General features: G+C 37.0%; 1 protein-coding gene across 4 annotated transcripts in view; it reads left to right on the forward strand.

The window, feature by feature from the left end:
* RFX7 (regulatory factor X7) overlaps positions 1-22,046 on the forward strand; it is a 112,040-nt gene extending 89,994 nt beyond the window's left edge. For all 4 annotated transcript variants that reach the window (XM_039865513.1, XM_039865516.1, XM_039865514.1 and 1 more), the window contains 5 exons: positions 8,643-8,759; positions 10,063-10,147; positions 11,140-11,347; positions 14,689-14,984; positions 16,173-22,046. In XM_039865513.1, coding sequence (XP_039721447.1) covers positions 8,643-8,759; positions 10,063-10,147; positions 11,140-11,347; positions 14,689-14,984; positions 16,173-19,451 — 3,985 coding nt within the window. In that variant the 3' untranslated portion in view covers positions 19,452-22,046. The remainder of the gene's footprint in view (positions 1-8,642; positions 8,760-10,062; positions 10,148-11,139; positions 11,348-14,688; positions 14,985-16,172) is intronic.
* The last annotated feature ends 2,327 nt before the right edge of the window (positions 22,047-24,373 follow it).

A 24,373-nucleotide genomic window follows, 5' to 3' on the forward strand; every position in this document is an offset into this window, starting at 1 on the left:
GTGATTGCTTTTCAAGCATATAGTCACTAAGCAATAAAAGTTTCTCATCTATAAAATGAGTGGGTTAGGCTGGATGACCAAAATATTTCTAGAGATTCACCTCTCTGTGCAAGTTCCTCCTCTATAAAATGTGTATAATAAAAATACCTAGGTTCAAGATGGTGGTATAGGAAGATCCGGAACTCATCTCCTCCCTTGGACAGAGTCTGCAGCTACAAATGGAACAATTTCCTCTCTGAAAAACCTAAAGCCTGGCTGAGTGACAACTGCACATCATGGAAACAAGAAGAAAACTGCATTGAAGTGGGTAGGAGAGGATAGGATTGGGTCCTGCCATAAACCCCACCCGTAGTGTGGTGACTCACAGTTGGGAGGGAACTCAGAACTTGGAGCTTCTCTGTGAGGAACAAAGGGTTCACACTGCACATTGGATACCCCAACTTTTAAGACCTGCACCTGAGAGACAAGCCTCTAAAATATCTAATTTTGAAAAACAACAGGCTTATGTCTTGAGACACATGGGACTGTAGTCGATCTGAGAAATGGCTCTTAAAGGGCCGGTATGCTCGGGTTCATCCACCCTGGGTCAGCTCAGAGGCAGCTGATTGTTCTCTTATATTAGTAAGCATCACCGTGAGGGGCAGGTGTCTAGTTTAACACGCATGTCTAGGACCCTGCTGGAACTCTCTCTAGGGATGAAGACTAGCAAGTGCCATCTTCGTTCTCTGTCTTTGCTATGCATCAAAACACCAGTATCTCCCAGAAGGGAGCTTTTACACATGTCTGGTGTCCTGATTTTTTTGAATACCACCCATAGCACCCCTTGATCACCTAGCTCTGGGGGCTTGCATTCCAGTCCCATAGGACTTTAACAGAAGTCACCCAGAAAGGAGCTTATATTTGTGTCTGGTGCCCTGATTTTTGTAGCTGCTACCAGGGAACACCTTTACATCACAGGGGTTAGGTGGCTGGTGGGGCTCACATTGGTGCCGTTGCCTCCTTGTCCCTGCCTCCCCCCGCCACCCGCCCCCTCGCCAACTGTTACTGACAACTGTTACTTAAACAGTTACCACCCCCCAGAGCACAGCAACAGACAGCAGACCCAGGAATTTGATCTTTCTTTGAAGGAGATCTATTAGCTAATTATCATGGCTGCAGCCTGAGGGACAAGCTTCTAATTAAACACACATCTAGAAACCCTTTCCAGGGACCTTGGAGGGTAGATGCTATCTTCAACCTCTCCCTTTGCCTTGCTCCAGAGCACTAGAGTCTCCCAGAGGGGAGCCTTACATGTGTCTTGCACCCTGATTTTTACAGATGTGGCCCAGGAACATGCCCTTAGTCATCTGGCTTTGTTGGCCAGTGGTGCTTACATTCCTGGGTTCCACAGGACAGTGGCAGTCGGACAATTTTTGGCAGGCTACCACCCTTCAAGTAGACTGGTGTACACCCCCAGTCTTTCTGTGAAGGAAGCCTCTTTGCTTGTCCTGGAACTTTGGCCTAAGGGACGGGCTTCAAAATTGGCGTACATCTTGTGGCCTACAGAGCTGCTCTTAAGGAATGAAGGCTGTGGATGCTATCTTGGAGCTCTACCTTGCTCCAGCTTGCTGATATTTCTCAGAAGAGAGCTTATACACTCATCAGGATCCTTCAGTTTTGTTAACTGCCACCCAGAGGACACCTCCAGGATGCATGGCCCTGGTGGCTAGTGGGGCTTATGCTTTCAGTCCCACAGTACTGTATTATTTACATACTAATTTAAGGCTGTTGCCTGAGAGTCTAACTTCTAGTCAGTCTGAGTCTAGGTGCTGAGATCCTCCCCTTTGGGACATTGACAGGTCTTGGCACATACTAGAAACTGTTAAAAATATAATAAGCTGCATGAACAAGCCCAACAGTTTGAGAGACAACCAAGAGATTGGGCAGGGTTGAAAGACAAGGTTTGTCTCCTATACAAGGCCACTCCTTGAAGACTGGAAGAGGTGGTTGTTTCACATACTGCATAGAAACAGAGAGTAGAACAAAACAAAGAGACAAGAATATGTTCCAAATGAAAATACAAGATAAAACCTCAGAAAAAAACTTTTATGAAACAGAGATAACTAATTTACTTGATAAAGAGTTCAAAGTAATAGTCATAAAGATGTTCATTGAATGCTGGAAAAGAATGGATGGACACAGTGAGAATGTCAATAAAGAGATAGAAAGTAAAAGAAAGTACCAAATATAAGTCACGGGGCTGAAAAATGCAATAACTGAACTGAAAAAAATACACTAGAGGGGTTCAACATTGGATTAGATGAAGTAGAAGAAAGGATCAGCAAACTTGAAGACAAGGCAGTGGAACTTGACCTGATCGAGCAGAAAATAGAAAAAAAAGATTGAAGAAAAAGTGAAGATAGCTTAAGATACTTAAGGGACACATCACACAAACTAACATTCACATTATAGGGCTCCCAGAAGGAGAAAGAGAGAGAAAAGTGAAGATTATTTCTTTGACGAAGTGTAATGGCTGAAAACTCCCCTAACATGAGGAAAGACACAGACATCCTGATCGAGGAAGCCTAGAATGTTCCAAATGAGAACCCGTAATGACACATCAAGACACATTAAAATGTCAAAAGTTAGAAGAAAACCTGAAAGCCACAAGGGAAAAAAGACATGTTACATACAACGGAATCTCCATAAGACTGTCAGCAGATTTGTCAGCAGAAACTTTGTAGGCCAGAGAGTGGCATGGTATATTCAAAGTGCTGGACAAAAGAAAATCTCCAAGAATACTCTACTTGGCAGAATTATCATTCAGAATTGAAGGTGAGATAAAGAGATTTCCAGACAAGCAAAAGCTCAAGGAGTTCATCATTACTAAATCAGCTTTACAAGAAATGTTAAAGGGACTTCTTCAAGCTGAAATTAGAGGGTGCTAACTAGGAAAAAGAAAACATCTGAAAAAAATAGATCTCACTGGAAAGGCAAATATATAATGTAGTGGATTAATCATTTATGAAGCTAGTGTGAAGTTAAAAAGACAAGTAGGAAAAATAACTATGATTACAATAATCAAGGGATATACAAGATGTGAAATGTGGCATAAAAACAGAACTTTACAATGTAGTCAAACTTGTTTTTATTAACTTAAAATAGACTATTATAGCTGTGAGCCTTATGTAACCACAAAGCAAAAACCTGTAAATACACAAAGGATAAAGAGAAAGCAACATAAATATACCACAAAAGAAAGTCATCAAACCACAGAGGAAGGAAAAGAGCAAGAGAAGAAACAGGGAAGAACTGCAGAAGACAATTAAAATGGCAATAAATACATACCTATCAATAATTACTTCAAATGTAAATAGACTAAATTCTGCAATCTACAACATAGAGCAGTTAAAAGGATAAAAAAAATAAGATGATTTATATGCTAGCTAAAAGAGTCTCACTTTAGATATAAGGACACACATAGACTGAAAGTAAAGGGATAGAAAAAGATATTCTATGCAACAGGAAATCAAAAGAAAGTTAGGGTAGCTATACTTATATCAGACAAAATCAGCTTTAGAACAAAGTGCAATAAGAGACAAAGGAGCGCATTACATAATGATAAAGGGGTCAGTCCAACAAGAGGATATAACATCTGTAAATATTGGTACACAACATAGGAGCTTCTGAATATATAAAGCAAATACTAACAGACTTAAAGGAAGAAGTAGACAGCAATACAATAACAGTAGGGCACTGTAATAATACCCCACTTACATCAATGGATAGATCATCCAGACAAAAAAATCAATGAGGAGACATCGGCCTTAAACAACGTTAGACCAGATGAAATTCACATATATACAGAACATTCCATAAAAAGCAACAGAATGTACATTCTTCTCAAGTGCATATGGAACATTTTTCAGGATTGGTCATGTTAGACCACAAAGCAAGTCTTAATAAATTTAAGAGGATTGAAATTAGATATCTTTTCTGACCACAGTGGTATGAAACTGGAAGTGAATTACATGAGGAAAACTGGAAAATTCACAAGTATGTGTGATTAAACAACATGCTACTGTGGATCAAAGAAGAAATCAATAGGGAAATCAAAATTTACCTTGAGACAAATGAAAATGGAAAATAACACCAAAATTTATGGGATGCAGCAAAAGCAGTGCCAAGAGGGAAGTTTATAAATGCCTACCTCAAGAAACAAATAGAACAGTATAGAACAAAGAATCCTAAAATTTGTCTGGAACCACAAAAGACGCCTCGTAGTTGAAGCAGTCTTTAGAAGTAGAAAGCCGGAGGCATCACATTCTCTGATTTCAAACTCTATTACAGAACAATAGTAATTTAAATAATATGGTGTTATCATAAAAACAGACAAAGAAGTCAGTGGTCTCCAGTCTTTTTAGCACCAGGGACCGGTGCTTCTATGAGAATCTAGTGCCTGATGATCTGAGGTAGAACTGAAGTAGTGATGCGAGCCCTGGGGAACAGCTACAAATACAGTTAAAGCTTCACTCGCTCACACACCACCCGCCTCCTCATGTGCAGCCCTGTTCCTGAGAGGCCATGGACTGGTACCAGTGTAAGTATCCATCAGTGGATGAATATAAAGAAATTGTGGTGTGTGTATATACAATGGAATATTATTCAGCCATAATAAAGAATGAAATCCTATTTGTGACAACATAGATGGACTTCAAGGATATTATGCTAGATGAAGTAAGTCAAACAAAGACGAATACTGTATGATCTCACTTATATGTGGAATCTTTAAAAAAAAACAAAAACAAAAAACATAGACACAGAGAACAGATTGGTAATTGCCAGAGATGGGGATTTGGGAGTTGGGAGATACTGGTGAAGGGATTCAAAGGTTTAAAAAAATAAACAGTATAGATCATGAAATCATTCATTAAGACAGAAATGTAGTATGCCATGAATTGTTGGATTCCACGGCCAAGAATGTAATTTTTTCCTACACAAATTAAAAGTATGTTCTTTAAATTAAAGTAGGTAAATTTTATAACATTTTATACACATGTACATGTAATGATGTTTTCTTTGATTTTCTGTGTGGTAGTGTAGATCATTCTTTGTATCACTTTATGTAGTAATGTGCTATTATTATGAGACAGCTTAAGTGCATTTTAGGGACTACTTATCACAATCCTCATCAACTGGCATTTATTGAATTTAGGCACTATAAATAATGGGCATATACTTTACAGTGAAATATGTTTGCATGTTTCAAAAAAAAATGTTGAGACCATTTTTTATACCTATAAGAAAATAAGAACTCTTGTGTAATGGTTTGAAACTTAATGTCTCAAAGGGAGTATAAAAACGAGTATAAAAACAACTCTGCAAGGAAAAAAAAATATGAGGATTAAATAATGTAATGCATACAAAGCACTCAAAAAACGTCCAGATTTGTATAGATATCCTTGGACTCCATTTTGCCACTTGTCTTTTATGATTTTTGTTCATATTTTTGTAACTTTAAACAATGTATACCTTTAATTTATATAATTAATTTCTAAATAGTATGACTAAACATTTAAGATTGACTTGCCAGCAAGGATTTTGAGTGGCATTGACGGTCATTTTGAATGTGAGGCTTAGTTTCAAAGTTTTAAAAGCAACTTTAAAAAAAAGTGAGAAGAAAAACAAATGATCTCATTTTAAGAATGGTATTAGAGTGTTTATTATCCTGTGAACAGAACATTCTCTGTTTCTTCTCTTATTTTGAGTCTTATATAAATATAATCTGATGCTATTAGGTGTTAATTGGCACCATATCTTGCTTGATCAACCTTCAGTTAGTTATAAAGCAAGAAAATGATATGTAAACTAACCAAGATCTTCAAACTATAATGACCTATGGTTTGTCGTAAAGCTCTGGCTTTAAAATTACAAATAGCCTATGAATATTTAATTAGATTAAAAACTGAATCATTAAGTACCTAGATCTTTCCAGTGGGGAAGGGACTCTAATAATGAAATTCTTTTTCTTTAAAAATTAGAACTACTGAAAATTGGATAGGCTACCTCAAAATATAGAACCTTCCCCTCCAGAGGAGGTGTTCTCATTGAGGTAACCCATCATTTAGGAGTCTGGCTATTTCCACATCTGGCAGGAAGTTCAACTATACAACTGCTGAACTCATTTCCAGTTCTAAGATTTCACAAAATTAAATCGAGGCTCTCTTTATTTTCTCTTTGACATGTAAGATGTCAAATATAGAATTTAGAGTCATAAGCATTTTTATTCTTAACATTGCCTTCTATTTTATTCAGGAGGAATAATTTGAGCTGTTTATCTACAAGATAACTTTTATATTTATCTACTAAAGAGTATTTTAATGATAAGGTCATTGTAAAAAATATATATATATATATTCATTCTTCCAAAACATGATTTTTTCTCTTTTAGTGGAATAATTAGGAAATCAAAATCCAGATGAAATCGGATGGTCTCAACCTGAATTACACTCAGGATTAGTTCTATATGACAGGCAATTGATCATCTTGATACTTAACTTTGCCAACCTTTTACCTGCCACTTCTACCAAAGTAAAAAATTTTGATATAAAATGAAAAAACATCAAAATCTAAATAGCAGAGGAAGACCAGAATGAATATTCTGTCTCTCGTTAGACTCATTGCCCTGCTTTTCTTTATTCGGTATCAATTTTTTAGACCCATCTGCCAGTGCTGTCATAGGAGCCAGTGGGCAGTCTTGGTTTTGGTTGTGGGTCGGTGGGAGAGAAGGGGGTTGCCTTTTTGTGTGTGTGTCTTTTTCCGTGTTTCTTTAGGTTCTTATCATTTTAAATATGACATACTTAATGTTATATTAAGGCTTAATGTGACTCTTAAATCTTGTTCCTGGTGCTGAGAATAAGATGAGTTGAGTCACTGTTCTGATTGAGGAGACAACAGGTAAATTGGCTGTTACATATAAAATTATAAGTCGTGAGGAGAAAAGAAACAGAGTACACTGATAGGGAGTATGGTGAGGATGTGCAGATGAGGGCACTTTGGATAAGGTAGTCAGATGAGACCCTGTCAAAAACCATAACATTTAATTTGGGACTTCAAGGATAAGAAAAATTATATTCCAGAAACAACATACGTCTAGTCCCTGAAGTACAAAGGAACCTCCCTCACATTTGTTTTCTGTTCTTGTTTAAGCCATAAGGATGACTGATTTACGTTGCTACCAAAATGGTTATGACTTAATACAATTCATCTGAATTGTCAGCACCCAAAAGTAGTCACCCGTTTACTTTGTAACTTAAACCTGACACTGAAACACTTGGAGTATTGTATTTAGTCTTAATTTAAATATGACTTATATAATCTAATACTTCTGTAGAATAGATTCTCAATAGGTGCTAGCTCCTTTCCCTTCTCCCTACCCTTCAGCACTGTTGGGAATGTGTTTGCTAGGCATCTCCACACACACCCACCCTCCACTTCCACCAGAAGTATGTAGGATTGATGTGGGAATAGGGAGAGCACAATCAAGAACAATACCATTGTCTCCAGACCTACCCCTTTTCTCTATTAAGACTCTCAAGGGTTCCTACCTTCTTCTGAGTCTTCCCCCAGTTCAACTTCTTGTGTTTGGGTCACTTCAGGAATGTCGCCAGAATATTCAGCAGTCTGCAAGAACTCAACATCCAGTTACCATTACACCCTGCCCACCAGGCCTCTAGTCGTTTGTCTTCCTTTCTTCATCCTCAGTCTCTCCCTTTGGCTCTCCGCCGCATGATTTCATCAAGAAGCTGCTCTGGTTGGTGCTGAAATGGGAGTGAAGTAGGGAGATTTGATTGAAATACATTGGAATTCCTCCAGCTTCCTCTTTGGTATTTCTTAGGTAGTGGTTTTCCCAAAGTCCACCAATTATGAGGATGGTGTCAGAAGCCAGAACAAGTTCTGGCCTTGACCTGCTTCTGAACTGGTTAGAGCAGAGATTGGCCTTTTACCTCTGGCACTTCTAGAGAAAAACAGAACGCCAGTAGTAGTTAAGACTTGATTTGTTTCTCTGGTCCCACTTGAAGTCACTGCCTTACAATGTACTTTTTTCCTGACAATAATAAGGGTGGTAGAGACAAGGGGGAAACATTGGACCTTTGGAACCTCTCTCTGTGCCTTAGTTTTTTTCCCTTCCAGGTAAAATGAAAGTATTGGTACAGATCATCTCTAAGGTCTCTTTTAGTTCTAATATATCATGTTTCTATTTTAAATTGTGTAGTTTGTCTCTTAATATCTGATGTATGTAATGTTCACATTGGAAATGATCTCAGTATGTGAGCTTGATATATATGTGGGAACTTGTAGCTCCCCTGCTTGATCTGGATATACTTATTTCAGAGTGCTTGGTTGGATTGTAGTTGGAAAACTTCATACCACCATTTCTTATTGTGAGTTTCTTGAATGCTATTGAAAGCAGCTCTACTGTATACCCTGAGGATGAAACAAGGTAACCAAACCTGAGAGTAGTCATATATCAGTGAAAACTGTGAATGGCTTGATGATGTGTTTTTCACTTTGTCAAAAGGATCAAATTGTATTGAAATAGCACTGTGCTATATAATTCTGAGCTTCGTTGCTCTCTAAGTTGGTCTCTCCTTCTTTTTCAGGAGCTACTGTGACAATCTTGGTTACCATCCACTCAGTGCTGCTGACTTTGGAAAGATCATGAAAAATGTATTTCCAAATATGAAGGCACGTCGTCTGGGCACAAGAGGCAAATCAAAATATCCTTTACCAGAATGGTTTTTAGTAACCTCTTTAAGTTATCACTTATCACAGAACATCTGCTGTTGTAGTTCAACCAGCAACTATATTTAGAAATACATTTAAATCAATAAATATAAAGAACTCAAACGTACTTAGTAGAATAACTTTAAATGTTTTTTTCCCAGCTACCTATCAAACTGCAAGAGAAATAACTAATGGTGGTTATTAGGATTGTGATAGATTTCATCTTATTCTGTCACTGTAATGTGTTCTTAATGGTCCGATCTCCTTTTCTTTAACACTAGGATTACTGAGGCAAGCCCCACAGTGCAGCAACTGTAAATTATCGGTGAAAGCAGAGAAAAATGTTAGCTTATTTTCTTTCTTTCTTCTTATTTAGAAAAATAGGGATCTCTTTAGCAAAATATACAACATTCAAAAAAAAAAATTTCTTGCAGAACTCGTACTGGAAGATTCGTGTTCTCTTTAAAGTGTTTTTCAGCCAGCTGTTTAAAGCCAGTATTAAATTTAAAGCCAGGGCATAGAAAAGGTCCCTCTTGTGATGGAGAAATACTTAGGAACAAACAGAAGTAAGGAAATGAAAATTAAGAATTTATTAAAGTTCTCGGAAGAAGATTGTAAAATAGAGGATCTCTGTATCCTATTAGAAATACTTCATTTCTCTATCCTTAGCTCCTGGCCTTTTTCACAGCATAAAAATTCTCTGCCATGGAGGAGAGGAGAGATGGGGGAAGATGGAAGACTGCTTTTCTAAAAATGCTTCCAGGTGTTGTTTAACCACTTGTTACATGACCTGTCCTTGTTTCCTGAGTACAAACAAAATGTCTTGATGTGTCTTTGGCATGTTACAGGTGATAATCCTGTGCGTTTCAGTGGAAAAAGAGCAACGAAAAGGTTAAAGCCCTTGTGACACTCTTAAGAGTTGTTTTTGTCCCACTGCCCTGGGCTAAAGTTTCCCTTCTCTGTGCCAGGTTTCCATCTGAATATTCCTTTCCTTCTGACCTGTTTGTTACTGGTGACTGGCACAGCCTATTAGAAACATTTATTCATTAAATTTATAACAGACGAGAATCATTTTGTTTCATTTAAGACAGTATCATTCTACAAAGTCTGTTCCAGTTTCAAAAGAGTAAAAATCCTGAGTTGATAATACTAAGGTTTCTCTTACTGACGAACTCATAAAGTAGATGTTGTTTCACGCTGATTTTATTTTTTATTTCGTATGTGGTTACTTTTCAAGTGCTAATTATATAAGCAGTTCATTTAATTTAGAAACTTTAGACCTTAACTGTTTATTACATATTGCTACAGTGGACTAAGAAAAAAAGCTTTTGTTCATATGCCAACACTGCCCAACCTTGACTTTCACAAAACTGGAGACGGGGTAAGAATTCTGTCTTGTCTTTTTAATAAGTTAAAAGTGTACTTTAATATCAGCATTGACATGCATACAGTATATAGTCTCATTGGGATAAACCAGACACCAGGAACTCTGCCTTTTATGAAATAAATGAGACAAAAAATTCTACAGTGGCTGGAAAATGTTAGTGTATGTGACTTACGTCAACACAATTTCTGAAATTAGGAGGAACAAAGGTAAGTCTAAACTTACTGTTTTGTAAATATATCTATAATATATCTATAATATTTTTAGTTGAGAGGAAAAGTTAAGTTTAGTTTAATAGGTACATTATAAATGTTTTCAGAAGAGAAAATATGGCTAGTGTCATAGTTTATTTATGTCCAAAAAGGTTTTTAGAAACATTCAGAAGATCTTGGTATTCATATATTGTTGAACAACCATTTAAATGGTATGTTCACAATGCTGCTGCTGATGGCTTTGTACTGATGGGTATAGGCATAGGCCTTTTATTTGCAAGGTTCTTTTATGCCTGATATCGGGTCACTTCATGATACTTTGACCTGACAGATTAAGATTGTATCTTCTAATTACGAATAACATATCACGTTAAGTGAAATAAGTCAAACAGAAAAAGTTGAAAATCATATTATTTCACTCATGTTGGATATAAAGCTGAAAGCAACAAAGAAACATGACAAACAGAGACTCGGGGACATGGACAGTGGATTAGTGGTTACCAGAAGGAAGAGGAGGAGTGGGGAGGGAAATAGGGGTTAAAGGGGTCAAATATTTGGTGACAGAAGGAAATCTAACTTTGGGTGGTGAACACACAATGCACTGTATATATATTTGAATTGTACACTTGAAACTTATTTGATTTTATTAATGTCACCTCAATAATTTTAATTTTAAAAAATATAAATATATTTTTAAAAGAATACATATTCTGAATGTGCTTTAGCTTAATTTCTCTGAGCTTTCTTTTAAAATTAACTTTTCCTTCTTCTTTTTAGTTGGAAGGAGCTGAACCTTCTGGGCAGCTTCAAAATATTGATGAGGAAGTTATCTCTTCTGCATGCCGTCTTGTGTGTGAGTGGGCCCAGAAAGTGTTAAGCCAGCCATTTGACACAGTCTTGGAATTAGCCCGCTTCCTTGTAAAAAGCCATTATATAGGCACCAAGTCAATGGCAGCTCTCACTGTAATGGCAGCAGCACCACCAGGTACAAAGTTTCTCTTAACAAGCTAACACTGATGGAGTGTTACTATATTTTGAGTTGGTAGCAAAAGACGGGTTTAGCCAAAGAACTTCTTTGTCTTTTTAGTATTTGTATGAATTCGCTCTTATTTAACACTATATTCATATGGGTTTGTTGAGCCAACAAAAATAGTAAAAAATAGTCCATTTTAAAGCTTAAAGCTATAGTTATGTATATTGCTCTGGTGAAATATGAAACTTTTTAAAGATTTCCCAGTTGATATAATTTTTCCATTGCCATTTTAAAATTAAAGAATATGTATATATCTACTTTTAAGTATACATGTGTATCTAAATTAATAAAATAAATATTAGATAAGATTACATTTTAAAATTATTTGCTAGACTCCCATTCCAGAAACTAAAGTTTATAAATAAAATGATCTTTGAACAATGTGAGAGGTACCTTAGTCTTACAAAAAAGTAAACTGATCATAAATTCCTAACTGGGCAGGTCATGGTGAGTAGTCATGCCCCCAGCCTATATCGATAGATTTTTAGTCAACCCTGTCTATTCTTGTGCATCTAGGTTAACACACCTTTGAAACTCCAGAAGCAATGTCTCTAGAAGCGAGTATTAACCTTCAGGAGAGCACATAGTCTTGTTAACTACCCTGCAATCCAGTCCCTGCTTTGCCTTCTCCAGCCTTCCTTATGTCCCCTCCTTAATTTCAAATGCTTGAAAGAAGCTGCAAAAGTTATTCTCCAGAGCATTTGAGATCTTGCTCCCCTGCATATGTCGTCAGTTTGGCTCAAATAAACTCTTATAAAACTTTAGAAAACTATGAAGCATTACGAGAAAATAGCAAGAGTGATATTTTAACATGCAAATGAGTATTTTCTTTCAAATAGGAATTTTAGAAATGACAGTTTTAGGAATTGACAGTATTGTTGGGATAAATTACTTCTGCCTAAATTAATAGCTGTGTAAATATCTGATGAAATTTTTTAAATGTTTCATTTTGGTCATACCTTAGAAACCTGAAAAAGAGTGAATAAAGTATATTATTACTGTAGGAAATTATAATTTCTTTGAAAAATATATTAACATGAAACTTGTTTTCCAGAATTGATTCTTCTGATTGTTCCATGTAAATATTTTTAAATCTACAATAGATTTATTTCACCCAGAATTATAGTCTCTTAAATAACATCAATTTTTATCTTAATCACTTGAATGATTATTTTTCTTTCAGTTTATACTTAATCAGAAGCCTTAAATTTTTGTAGGGGCTGTGTGTGTGTGTGTGTGTGTGTGTGTGTGTGTGTGTGTGTGTGTGTGTTTGCAGTTGTTTTGTCCTTTCATTTTATGGTCAGTTTGGGCCCACTTCAGCAAAACAATCTCTTGCAAGAGCCTTGTCATAATTTTTCCTGTCTAGATATAAATTGTATGACCCATATCTGTGTGCTTATGCTTACACATGAATAGAAGAATACTTGAACAGCCTTATCTAGCTAGGTAGCTTGCATATGTCACTTCATTCCCCCAGCAGTCCTATGAGGTAGATGATATTCCTATCTTACAGATCAGGAAACAGACTTGAGGAAGTTAAGTAATTTGTCCATGGGCAGTTATATACATAAAGGGGCCAGGATTTGAAATCTGACTTGTCTGTCTCAAAAGCCCAAGTTATCTGCATTACACCATACAGTCTTTTTATCTTCTGGCAAAATGAAGCTTTAAAAGATAGTGGCCCTTCAACTTTCTGTGTTCTCTTTCTCCTACCCCTGCTGATACTAAGAAGAGTACCTTTAACAAGTTGAAGGCTTAGGGGAGGTATCATGGGGAAAAAAAAGATCTCTATCTTGTTTTCCACATTATTCACAAAGTCTGACTGAAAGAAATGTGGAATGAATTGAATGAATTTTTAAAGCGTAAGTTTAAAGAAAAGTGTGTTTTTAAACAAAAATACTGACTATTACATATATAAACATGTGTTTTCCCTTTGTGAAAGTAGTCTGCTTGGGAAGCTGATTGTAACAGTTGTATCATTACTCAAAACATTTTTAGAATCTCTTGAAATTTTGTTCTCAGCCATTCCTATATATTTTTTTAATACCTTTGGTAGTGATGAATCTTCATCCTTTGAAGGTGAATTTGGTTTTTTATAAATCAAGTCTCCATATTAAGAACAGGTTGTGTTACAAATGTTCTTTTGTAAGTCAGCTGCTTGGAACTCATCTCTGTCCAGAAACGCTGGCAGGAGGGGTAAGACAGCTTTTTGAGCCTTTGGCAGAGGCTGTCAGGGGTGCAGGTGCCGAGAAGCCAGAGCTGAGGCTGGGGGCCAGAATTGAGCAGTGTAGTCCAGCAAGCTGGTTTTGGTGAGAAAAAGTAGTACTTATGTAGATACAAGGAGAGTCAAGAGAGTCATTATTGAGTGAGTATGTGGGAGAGAGCTTACAGTCACTCTTTCTCTCCTTTCTGTCTCCCCCTCCCCAACTGAATAACAAAAAGCAAAAATTGGGCTGGAGAAAGGAATAGAAAGAGGTATCAGCAGGATGGTGTGGTCCTCTCTATTTTCTCTCTACATAGTTTTTACCAACCACAGCTTTCTAATGATCTTAGTGTCACACCTTAAGTGTGAAATGAGCTTTTTAAAAAATTAATGGTGCCATATAACCATTTTTCCTGAGATCAAAAATTTATCTCTTGCTTTCCTTTTTCTTGGAGTTAATCTTATTACCAATGTAAAAAGTTTCCTCAGTGACACTTTTTGAAATATCTTAACTTTGGTCTTATTAAGAAACTGTGCTTAATTTCTCATAGGTCGTAGTGGAATAATTATACAGTAGCAATTAAAATAGTAGTACCTATTTTCATGAATTTCTGGTAGAATTAAAGACTTCTCCATATAAATTTTTGTTAGGATATGGTTTCAGCAAATATTTACTGAGTGCCCCTCGTGGGCTGATTATTAAAATCATGGAAATGAATGAATTTCTAATTAGAGAAGGAGGGATGGAAATTTCTGACATCTGTTGATAAAACGTAAAACATGCTCTCAGTATTTATCTTAGCTTCTACACATTTGTGATATAGCTACTACTCTTCAGAATCTTCATCTGTTATTGCTTGTTTACCTCTCACCTGAGTTGAACCATATTTTATGGTGTCAGTTAAAACCATATTGACAAATGTTTATAAATTAGAAGTCTAATACTTATGCCTTATAAGAAATCGGGTTAAAATATGCTGGATTGGGTTGCTTTGCCCAGTAGATGACTACATATTCAAAGAAATTGAGGTGTAAGTGCATTCTATAAAGGAGAGCATTTATTTTAGCTCTCCTTTCTGTTTATTTTCAGGAATTAAAGGAATTACCCAGCCGTCTGCTTTTATACCTACAGCTGAAAGTAATTCCTTTCAGCCTCAAATGAAGACTTTGCCATCTCCTATTGATGCTAAACAGCAATTGCAACGGAAAATTCAGAAGAAGCAGCAGGAACAGAAACTACAATCCCCTTTGCCAGGAGAATCCTCAGCAAAAAAATCAGAAGGCACTACAACCAATGGAGTGACTAATCTTTCTAATGGAAATCCTGCAATCCTTTCTCCTCAACCTATTGGTATCGTTGTGGCAGCTGTCCCCAGTCCCATTCCGGTAATATCATTAAATAGTGTATGGCTTTATTGGATTGGTAGGATATCAGTCATTTAATTGAAAGTAGCAAATGAGAAGGAAACAAGTCTGGATGTAGATTCAGTTAGAAACTGATTTTGTGACCTTAGATAGATTCAGCTTCAGTTGATTGTCTTTTAGTCAGGATATACATGGTTGATTACAAAGTGAGCTATAAAATGAATGTAAATGAAAATACAGAAATCCAAGCTGTATAAAATATGCACGTAACCAGTCAGAGCATGTAAGAGGTGAGTCATTTTCAGAGTCGTTAAATCTCTAGCTAAGCCAAGATGACCCAATTGCAAACTTTTTTGTTTAAACTTTTTTTCTTTTTAGCGTTCAGATGGAGCAAAATTGTAATGGGTGTTGATGATGCTTTAACGTAGACCTAGCTCTGTGGCTTGCTGGACATAGGACCTTGGGCAGGTCCCTTGGCTACTTCGAGTCTTGTTTTCTTATCAAAAAATAGAGATTATAGCCTTCTCCTTTCCCATCTCACACAACTGAGGTTATGCTGAAAGGGGCTTTTAAAATGAGAGTGCATCATGCTAAATACCATACATGTGGTATTTTTTATTATAAATATTAAGGAGATATTTCATCTTGTCGTTTTTCTCATTCTTATCATCATTATCATTATCATGTCATTAAAACATGGACTACCTGGTAACCACACTCTTGCAGTATTCACTGTAGAGCAAACTTGGAGAGACAGTAGTTTTATCTGAGATCTTACCCACAGTGGTTTACTTCCTGATATCCAAGGTACCATTAATAAGACTGTCTCCCCTGTGAGCCATCTTCTTGACACAGACTCTGGTAGATACCTTTATAGTTGAATGTTTCTTTGAGATTTTATCTCCTCTTCCTGTAACCTCCTTAAAAATCATGGTTTTGGCAAGTATTCATCATCTTAACGTTCTTCTTACATATTATTATATTTTGTAACGCTGTTGTACTGTGTAACATTTCTTATAATATTGATGGGTCTGATTGTATAAAATCTAGTCTAGAAGAACTCTCATCTAACATAGGAACTGTCTTATTTTTCCTTTTTGGCATTACATTTATTAAATGCCTTAATACTATACAGATGTATGACTTATTGTTTATATCCTAGACTTGTCAAATCTGATTTTTTTGTGTGTGTTTTCCACTTTTTACCAGGTCCAGCGGACCAGGCAGTTGGTAACTTCACCAAGTCCAATGAGTTCTTCTGATGGCAAAGTTCTTCCCCTCAACGTACAGGTGGTCACTCAGCACATGCAGTCTGTGAAACAGGCACCAAAGACTCCTCAGAACGTTCCTGCCAGTCCTGGTGGGGATCGTTCTGCCCGGCACCGCTACCCTCAGATCTTACCTAAACCAGCCAGCACCAGTGCTCTCACCATCCGCTCTCCAACTACTGTCCTCTTCACTAGCAGTCCCATCAAAACGGCTGTTGTACCCACTTCACATATGAGTTCTCTAAATGTGGTGAAAATGACAACAATATCCCTCACACCCAGCAATAGTAGTGCCCCTCTTAAACATTCTGCCTCAGTAAACAGTGCTACAGGAACAACAGAAGAATCAAGGACCTTTCCACAAATCAAGAATGGTTCTGTTGTTTCACTTCAGTCTCCTGGCTCCAAAACCAGCAGTGCTGGGGGGACATCTGCTGTGGAAGTCAAAATGGAACCTGAAATATCATCAGAGGAGCATCCTGTACAGTGCCAAGAGAACTCTGATGGGACTAAAGGTCCCAAAACAACACCTAGTGCCCTTTCGGTACAGAAAAGTAACACAGATGGAGTTGGGCAAAAGCCTTCAACTGAAGGTGTCACTGAAATAAAAGCAACTAAGGTCTGTGACCAGAGGACCAAATGTAAAAGTCGCTGTAATGAAATCCTGCCAGGCACTTCAGCAGGCAATAATCAAAGCACTATCACTCTCTCAGTTGCCACGCAGAACTTAACATTCACCAGCACCAGCTCACCATCTAATGGTGACTCAATAAATAAAGACCCTAAATTATGCACTAAAAGTCCAAGAAAGCGACTGTCTTCTGCATTGCAAGAGTCCCAGGTGCCTCCCGTAAAGAAACCAATTGTGGAACAGCTTTCTGCAGTTACCATTGAAGGTCAGAAACCAGGCAGTGTTAAGAAGGACCAAAAGGTTCCACATTCAGGGAAAACAGAAAGCTCAATAGCAGGTGCTCTGATTCCTAGCAAGGTATCAATAAATGTCAATTCACACATAGTGGCAAATCTACCCTTGAATTCTTCTGCTCTGATTACCAGTGATTCAGCTTTGGAACAGCAAACACCATCATCATCTCCAGATATAAAAGTGAAACTTGAAGGGAGTGTCTTTCTCTTGGACAGTGATTCAAAAACAGATGGCAGCTTTAATCTAAATGAATGGCAACAAGTCACTAAGGATTCTGAGTTTGTATCTGCCAGCTGTGAACAACAGCAAGATATCAGTGTTATGACAATTCCTGAGCACTCTGATATCAATGACTTAGAGAAATCTGTTTGGGAATTAGAAGGAATGCCACAGGACACGTATACCCAGCAGCTCCATGGCCAGATACAAGAATCGTCTTTGAATCAAATACAAGCACAGTCTTCAGATCAATTACCTCTACAGTCCGAACTGAAGGAGTTTGAGCCTTCTGTTTCCCAGACAAATGAAAGCTACTTTCCTTTTGATGATGAACTTACACAGGATAGTATTGTAGAAGAGCTGGTGCTTATGGAGCAGCAAATGTCAATGAACAATTCTCATTCTTATGGTAACTGTTTGGGAATGACCCTTCAGAATCAGTCAGTAACTCCAGGAGCTCCAATGTCATCTCACGTCTCCAGCACACACTTCTATCATCCAATCCATAGCAATGGCACTCCAATCCACACACCTGGGTCACCTGCCCTTCTGCCCCCACCCCCACCCCCACCCCCACCAACCCCAACATCCGAAATGATTGCTGGGTCTCAGAGTCTGTCACGAGAGAGCCCCTGCTCCAGACTCGCCCAGACCACACCTGTGGATAGTGCTTTAGGAAGCAGCCGACATACACCCATTGGTACTCCGCATTCTAACTGCAGCAGTAGTGTCCCTCCCAGCCCTGTTGAATGCAGGAATCCATTTGCATTTACCCCTATAAGCTCCAGTATGGCATATCATGATGCCAGCATTGTCTCAAGTAGTCCTGTGAAACCGATGCAAAGACCCATGGCCACACACCCTGACAAAACCAAGCTTGAATGGATGAATAATGGGTATAGCGGGGTTGGTAATTCTTCAGTTTCTGGCCATGGCATTCTCCCAAGCTATCAGGAGTTAGTGGAAGACCGTTTCCGGAAACCTCATGCTTTTGCTGTGCCTGGACAGTCTTATCAGTCTCAATCCAGACATCATGACACTCATTTTGGTCGTTTGACTCCTGTCTCTCCTGTGCAGCATCAAGGTGCCACTGTAAATAGTACCAACAAACAAGAGGGTTTTGCAGTCCCTGCTCCTCTTGACAATAAAGGAACTAATTCGTCTGCCAGCAGCAACTTCAGATGCCGGAGTGTGAGCCCTGCTGTTCATCGCCAACGTAATCTTAGTGGAAGCACCCTCTATCCAGTATCTAATATCCCCCGATCTAATGTGACCCCCTTTGGAAGTCCAGTAACCCCAGACGTTCATGTTTTCACAAATATTCATACAGACGCATGTGCCAACAACATAGCTCAAAGAAGTCAGTCAGTTCCATTGACAGTCATGATGCAGACAGCCTTCCCAAACGCTCTTCAGAAGCAAACAAACAGTAAAAAAATAACCAATGTTTTGTTGAGTAAACTAGATTCTGACAATGATGATGCAGTGAGAGGTTTGGGCATGAACAACCTGCCCTCCAATTACACAGCTCGGATGAATCTCACTCAGATTTTGGAAACTTCTACTGTTTTTCCTAGTGCCAATCCTCAGAATATGATCGATTCCAGCACTTCAGTTTATGAATTCCAAACACCATCTTACCTCACCAAAAGTAATAGCACCGATCAGATCAGTTTTTCTCCTGGAGATAATCAAGCACAATCAGAAATTGAAGAGCAACAATTAGATTTCAGTAGCACTGTTAAAGACCTGTTGAGTGGAGACGGCTTGCAAACCAACCAGCAGCTGGTAGGTCAGGTAGCATCTGATCTTGCTACTACTGCATCTGATTTCTCTAGCGATATCAGGTTGTCTTCTGAGCTCTCAGGCAGCATCAATGATTTGAACACTTTAGACCCAAATCTACTGTTTGATCCAGGTCGTCAGCAGGGACAAGATGATGAAGCTACACTGGAAGAATTAAAGAATGACCCATTATTTCAGCAAATTTGCAGTGAATCTATGAGCTCTATGACTTCATCAGGTTTTGAATGGATAGAAAGCAAGGACCATCCTACTGTTGAAATGTTGGGTTAAATTGTGTTTTATAATATGTAGCACACTGTATCTAAAGACATATGTATTGTATTTGTCTTAATGGAAGTGCCTCCCGCAGCAGAAACACTTACTATTAATTGTGACATTTCAAAAGAGTTTGCTGCAGAAGTGGTTTCTTCTTCAATAGGAAATGGTTAGACTCGCCTCAGTTCTTAAAAAGTTTCTGAAGACAGTAGGCTGTAGAAGAACAAGTATTAGGTTTTAAGTTTTATAATGTTCCCCGTTTTAATCACATTGTTTGTTAGTAAATAATTGACTAACCAGCTTTTACAAGAGCAATCTAGACTTTATTTTGTATTAATTCATCTTAATTCATTGGTTGATCTACACAGAATTTAGAGGAAACCATTGATTTTAGGTATAGGCTTTTTTGTTGTCGTTGGCATTATCTTTTAGAAATGGAATCATAGCAAAGGTGAATTGTAACAAGAAGGTCTTCCTCAAAACAGGGATAATATTCAGGTTTTTATAAGTATTTAGGCTTGAAGCATAGAGCTACTGTAGAATGAAAATCTCTGTAGAATTTTCTGGGACTTCAGTACCATTTGCACCTGCAATGAAGGGCTTAAATAGGAGAAAATAATGGGAAATTAAATGTTAATTTAAGGAAGGCAGAAGCTGCACTAAAATGTTTTCAAAGGAAAAACTAGTAACCATTTATATTTGTGACCTTGCATTAGTCTTATTTTAAAATATTAACATGGAGCCAACACATACACAGAGACATGAATACACATACGAGAATAACTCCAGACATTATAATTTAATAGAATGAATATATTTTAGAAAAACTATTTCATGCTTTATTATTTGGTAATTGAGATAGGGGAATTTAGAAGGAAAATAACATTTTCTTAGTTTCATCACAGTGGCTGTATCTACATGTTAAAAGTCTATTTAAGAGTTAGTAACTGACTCCTTCGCTCCTCCTGAATATGGTAATACAGCTTGATCCCGGGACCTCTTTGAAAAACAAGCAGGAGAGAGATAACATAAAAAACTGAACAAAAAAAAACATTTTTACCACCTGAGGTCTGAAGCCACAAATCTTTACATCTCTGATAAAACAGAGGGGGATATCAATAGTACTTGAAGAAGAGGAGCATTTTATTACATGCTTAATTTATTTATTGTGATAACCACAATTGCAAAATAAGCACTCAGGATTTGTTTTAAAATGTTTCTCTATGGCTCCCATTTCGTTTTATGAATAATTATTTATAAATTTTGTATTGACACAAACCTCCCTAGTTGACAGCTCCATTTAGGTGTTTTCACGATTACTTTTAGATAGATTTAAAAGTTGCCATTAAGTTTTTAAAGCTAACATTAAACCATTGCTGCGTTACCTTGAACCTAGCTAAGCTTTCCCTTACCTCAATTAGTAAGCCAATCAGAAGACTACAATCAATGAATATTTAACAGTTGTGATGAAGGGTTTAATAAGGTTTCATTGTTCAATAAATTTGCAAGGTAGGGTATTAACATATTTTGATAAATGGTGCTAGGGTTGGCTCAGAGGTTTATATATTCATACGTCCTAGTTATTGGCATTTGTGTGTGTTTGCTGTTACCTTGATTTAATAATCTGTTAGATTTTTTTCCTTGATGCTAGTTATTTCTTCACTGTACATTGAGACACAGCACTACTGCACACCAAAGTATGCAATACCCAAAGGAAACTGTGTGATATCTTTTAACAAATGATAGGAGCCTTTCAATACGAGATACTCTGAAAAGGAGATTTTTGAGGCCATTCTAATCCCTTGTTTACATTATTAGCTTCCTACTAATATAAAAATAATGGAAATCTTTTTTGATAAAAATATAAAGACGGGAGGATTTTTAACCCCCTGTATAGTATTGCAGCAAACACTTTAAATTTGGTTGAATTCGTCCAGCAAACTTTCTGAGGTTCATATATTGCACTAAATTTGTTGAACCTGTGGTAGGCACATCTCTTAGGATAAATGCAACCAATACAGTCCACAGATTAAACTTTTTAAATGTGTTTCATTATGAAAAGACAAAATGTCATCAAAGTGACAGATAAAATTGTCTTATGTAGCAATGTGCATTGATCTCAATGAGATATTTCTATTTCTTATTCTCTTACATGAGAATATTACAGCAGGAAGAATTAAGTTTAGTTTGCTTCACCATGTTAATACATGATCACAAAATGTGCATGAGTGTTATTGACTTATCTTGTACAGTACTAGGTATTCCTGTAACCACTTTTTTTTTTTCTTGGCTGTATTGAAACTGGTTCAGTGTTAACCAGGTAAGCATAGTTATTCACAAGTTATTTACTTTTTTATGTTTACTAATTCTGCTTAGTTATTGTTGAATATGTTCTTTTCTCAGATTATTTTCATTGTTTTGATGTTTAAAACATTTTGCATACTGTTTATCATGATAAGACTTCATGAAGTAAATAATTTTGCATATAATTGCAATAAGCACTGACTTTTGAACTGAAAAGAAGGAAAGTGTTTTGTGCAGTGCATATGAGGTTCATATAATAGTCTTGTACTATAATGTGCTTAACTACATCATAAATGACAAAAACAAGCCCTGTTTCATGTTTTCATTTAGTGCAAAAAGTCAGATTTCCCCAGTGTTTTGTTGTCTGTTGTACCTGCTGAAACTACAGTAGTTGAATATTGCAGTAGCATTTCAGTTCTCTTTTTTTATTGAAAGTGCTCAAAAATTGTTTTTTTAAATGTTTTCAAAAACAATTAAAAACATTTTATATTAAACTGACTGGATCTTAAGATGATTTATGGGATCTATTTTTACATAGCCAGCATGCTGTTTTATAAACAGACCTGATGCTGTTCTTCATTCGAGCTCATGAAATTCTGGGAAATGGATAAAAACCAGTACAATGCAGAACAATGCTGCTAATCTACTCTCTTCTACTAATCCGGAAGGATATACAGGTCTTACTCATTGGAGCTCTGCTGTTCACCAGGGAATGGCACATGGCCTAGAGCTTTATGTTGTCTTAAAAAAAAAAAAAAAATCTTTTCTTTTTTGCTCATTTATATGTTTGCTTTAAAACGTTAGCCCTATGGAATTAGTTATTTGAGGAGTAATAAAAAATGGAGAAAATTTTAAAGCATAGCTATATCCAAAAGCAGTAGAGATGAACCAGAATTACAAAGTGGTAAGTGCAATGAACTTGTAAATCAGAACCTGAATTGTAGGTCTGGAAACAGGAAAGAGGAACCAGAAATTTTAACTGCTACAGAGTAATGAAACCAGGGTCTGAGATTGAGTCTCCTCACTCTTGAAACAGATGCAGCAACAACCAATGCCTGGGATAACATGTAGTCAGGGCCTGAGCCAAACAGCCTACTTGTCTGTGTATACAGATCTATGATAGCCCTACTATTACCATAGACCTGGAGCCCTGAATATAAACAGGTGATGCAATCAGTTTTAAAAGGAAAGAAGAGAGTAGAGATATAGAAAGGAAGGAAGGAAGGAAGGACGAAGGGAGGAAGGGAGGAAGGGAGGTGAAAGGCCAGAAGACTCCCATGCAAGATGAGCCTCAAACCAAAATTCTGAAGTACTTCAAGAAAAACCAGTCCTGAGAATGACAACAATCGCTCAAGATAAAAGTAATGAACTACCTGGATGTTATTTAAAAGTAAGTATTAGCATTGTCAATGACAGAAGGAAAAAAATTTAATCAAGAGCAGGTGAATAAAATCATCAGTGGATATAACGAACTAGTAAGAAAATCTAGAAGAAAAAGTATTGTGTAGTAGATGAGGTGCTTTTGGCTGCAAGTAAGAGAAAACATTGGCTAAAACCATAAGGACGCATTTTTAGCTTAAGAATTTTGTAGGCAGGGTTTATTTAATGGCTCAACATTATCGAGAACCAGATTCTATTATTCTGTTTCATCATCTTTAACTTTGCATTTGTGTCTATTGCCTCATGGTCACAAGATGGCTGCCACAGCTCCAAATAGTATATATCTTCATACATCCCAAACAAGGTGGTAAAGGCAGCTCTTAGCCTTTTATCAGATAGAAAAAAAATCATAGAATCTCTCGTTAGGCACTACCACCTTACTCTCCACTCCCCTACCCCCATTTAGTCTCATTAGACAAAACAAGGTCAAAAGCCCACCCTAAAGCCAATTAGCTGAGATTCTTGATTCATTTTTTATAGCTAGGGGGAAAGCCCATTTCCTGGAGCTTCATCTACCTTCATCTACCTGTATTCATCTACCTAAAATGAGTTCCATAACCGAGGGAAATTACTAGAGATTTAAAATCTTGTGCCTCCTCACAGTCTTGGAAAGAGCTAATTACACATTCTTTAAGAAATGCCAATTAGAGATATATAATTTAATATCTAGTAGAAAAGAGGTGAGAATTCATACCAAGATGACATTAGGGTTAAAGAGGAGAACATGTACTATTTATTGGATTTATGCTCCAAAAATGTAGATAAAATACAATTATAGGAAATGGAGGGAGTATATGAAAACAACTTTTTGAATTTAATTTTTTTGCATTTTTTTTAGTATATGTATTTTTAGTGCTGCCAAAGCGAGCACTTTTTTGCATTTTTTATGCAGTTTTTTAACTTTTTCAATAATATTGGTGGTGGTAGAATGGGTGATTTTTGCTGAGACTGTTGTGCATATAATGCAAGAAAGTACAAATGGTAACTGTGATATTCTAATTCTATGAGTCTCTGGTTCCTGCCTTTTTCATGTGAGCTGTGCTGGAAAACCAAATAATGTATGGCAGGGGTGCTCTATATATAAATATTCTAGCTAATAAATGAAGAAGGAGTAATAAAGGTAGAATATCATCATTTTTCAACCCCTAATCGAATTGATCTGGACAATAGGCAGCGATAGCTACTAATATCAC

Source organism: Pteropus medius, unplaced genomic scaffold (assembly GCF_902729225.1).
Source record: "Pteropus medius unplaced genomic scaffold, Ma_sr-lr_union100, whole genome shotgun sequence".
In the NCBI taxonomy this organism is placed as follows: Eukaryota; Metazoa; Chordata; class Mammalia; order Chiroptera; family Pteropodidae; genus Pteropus; species Pteropus medius.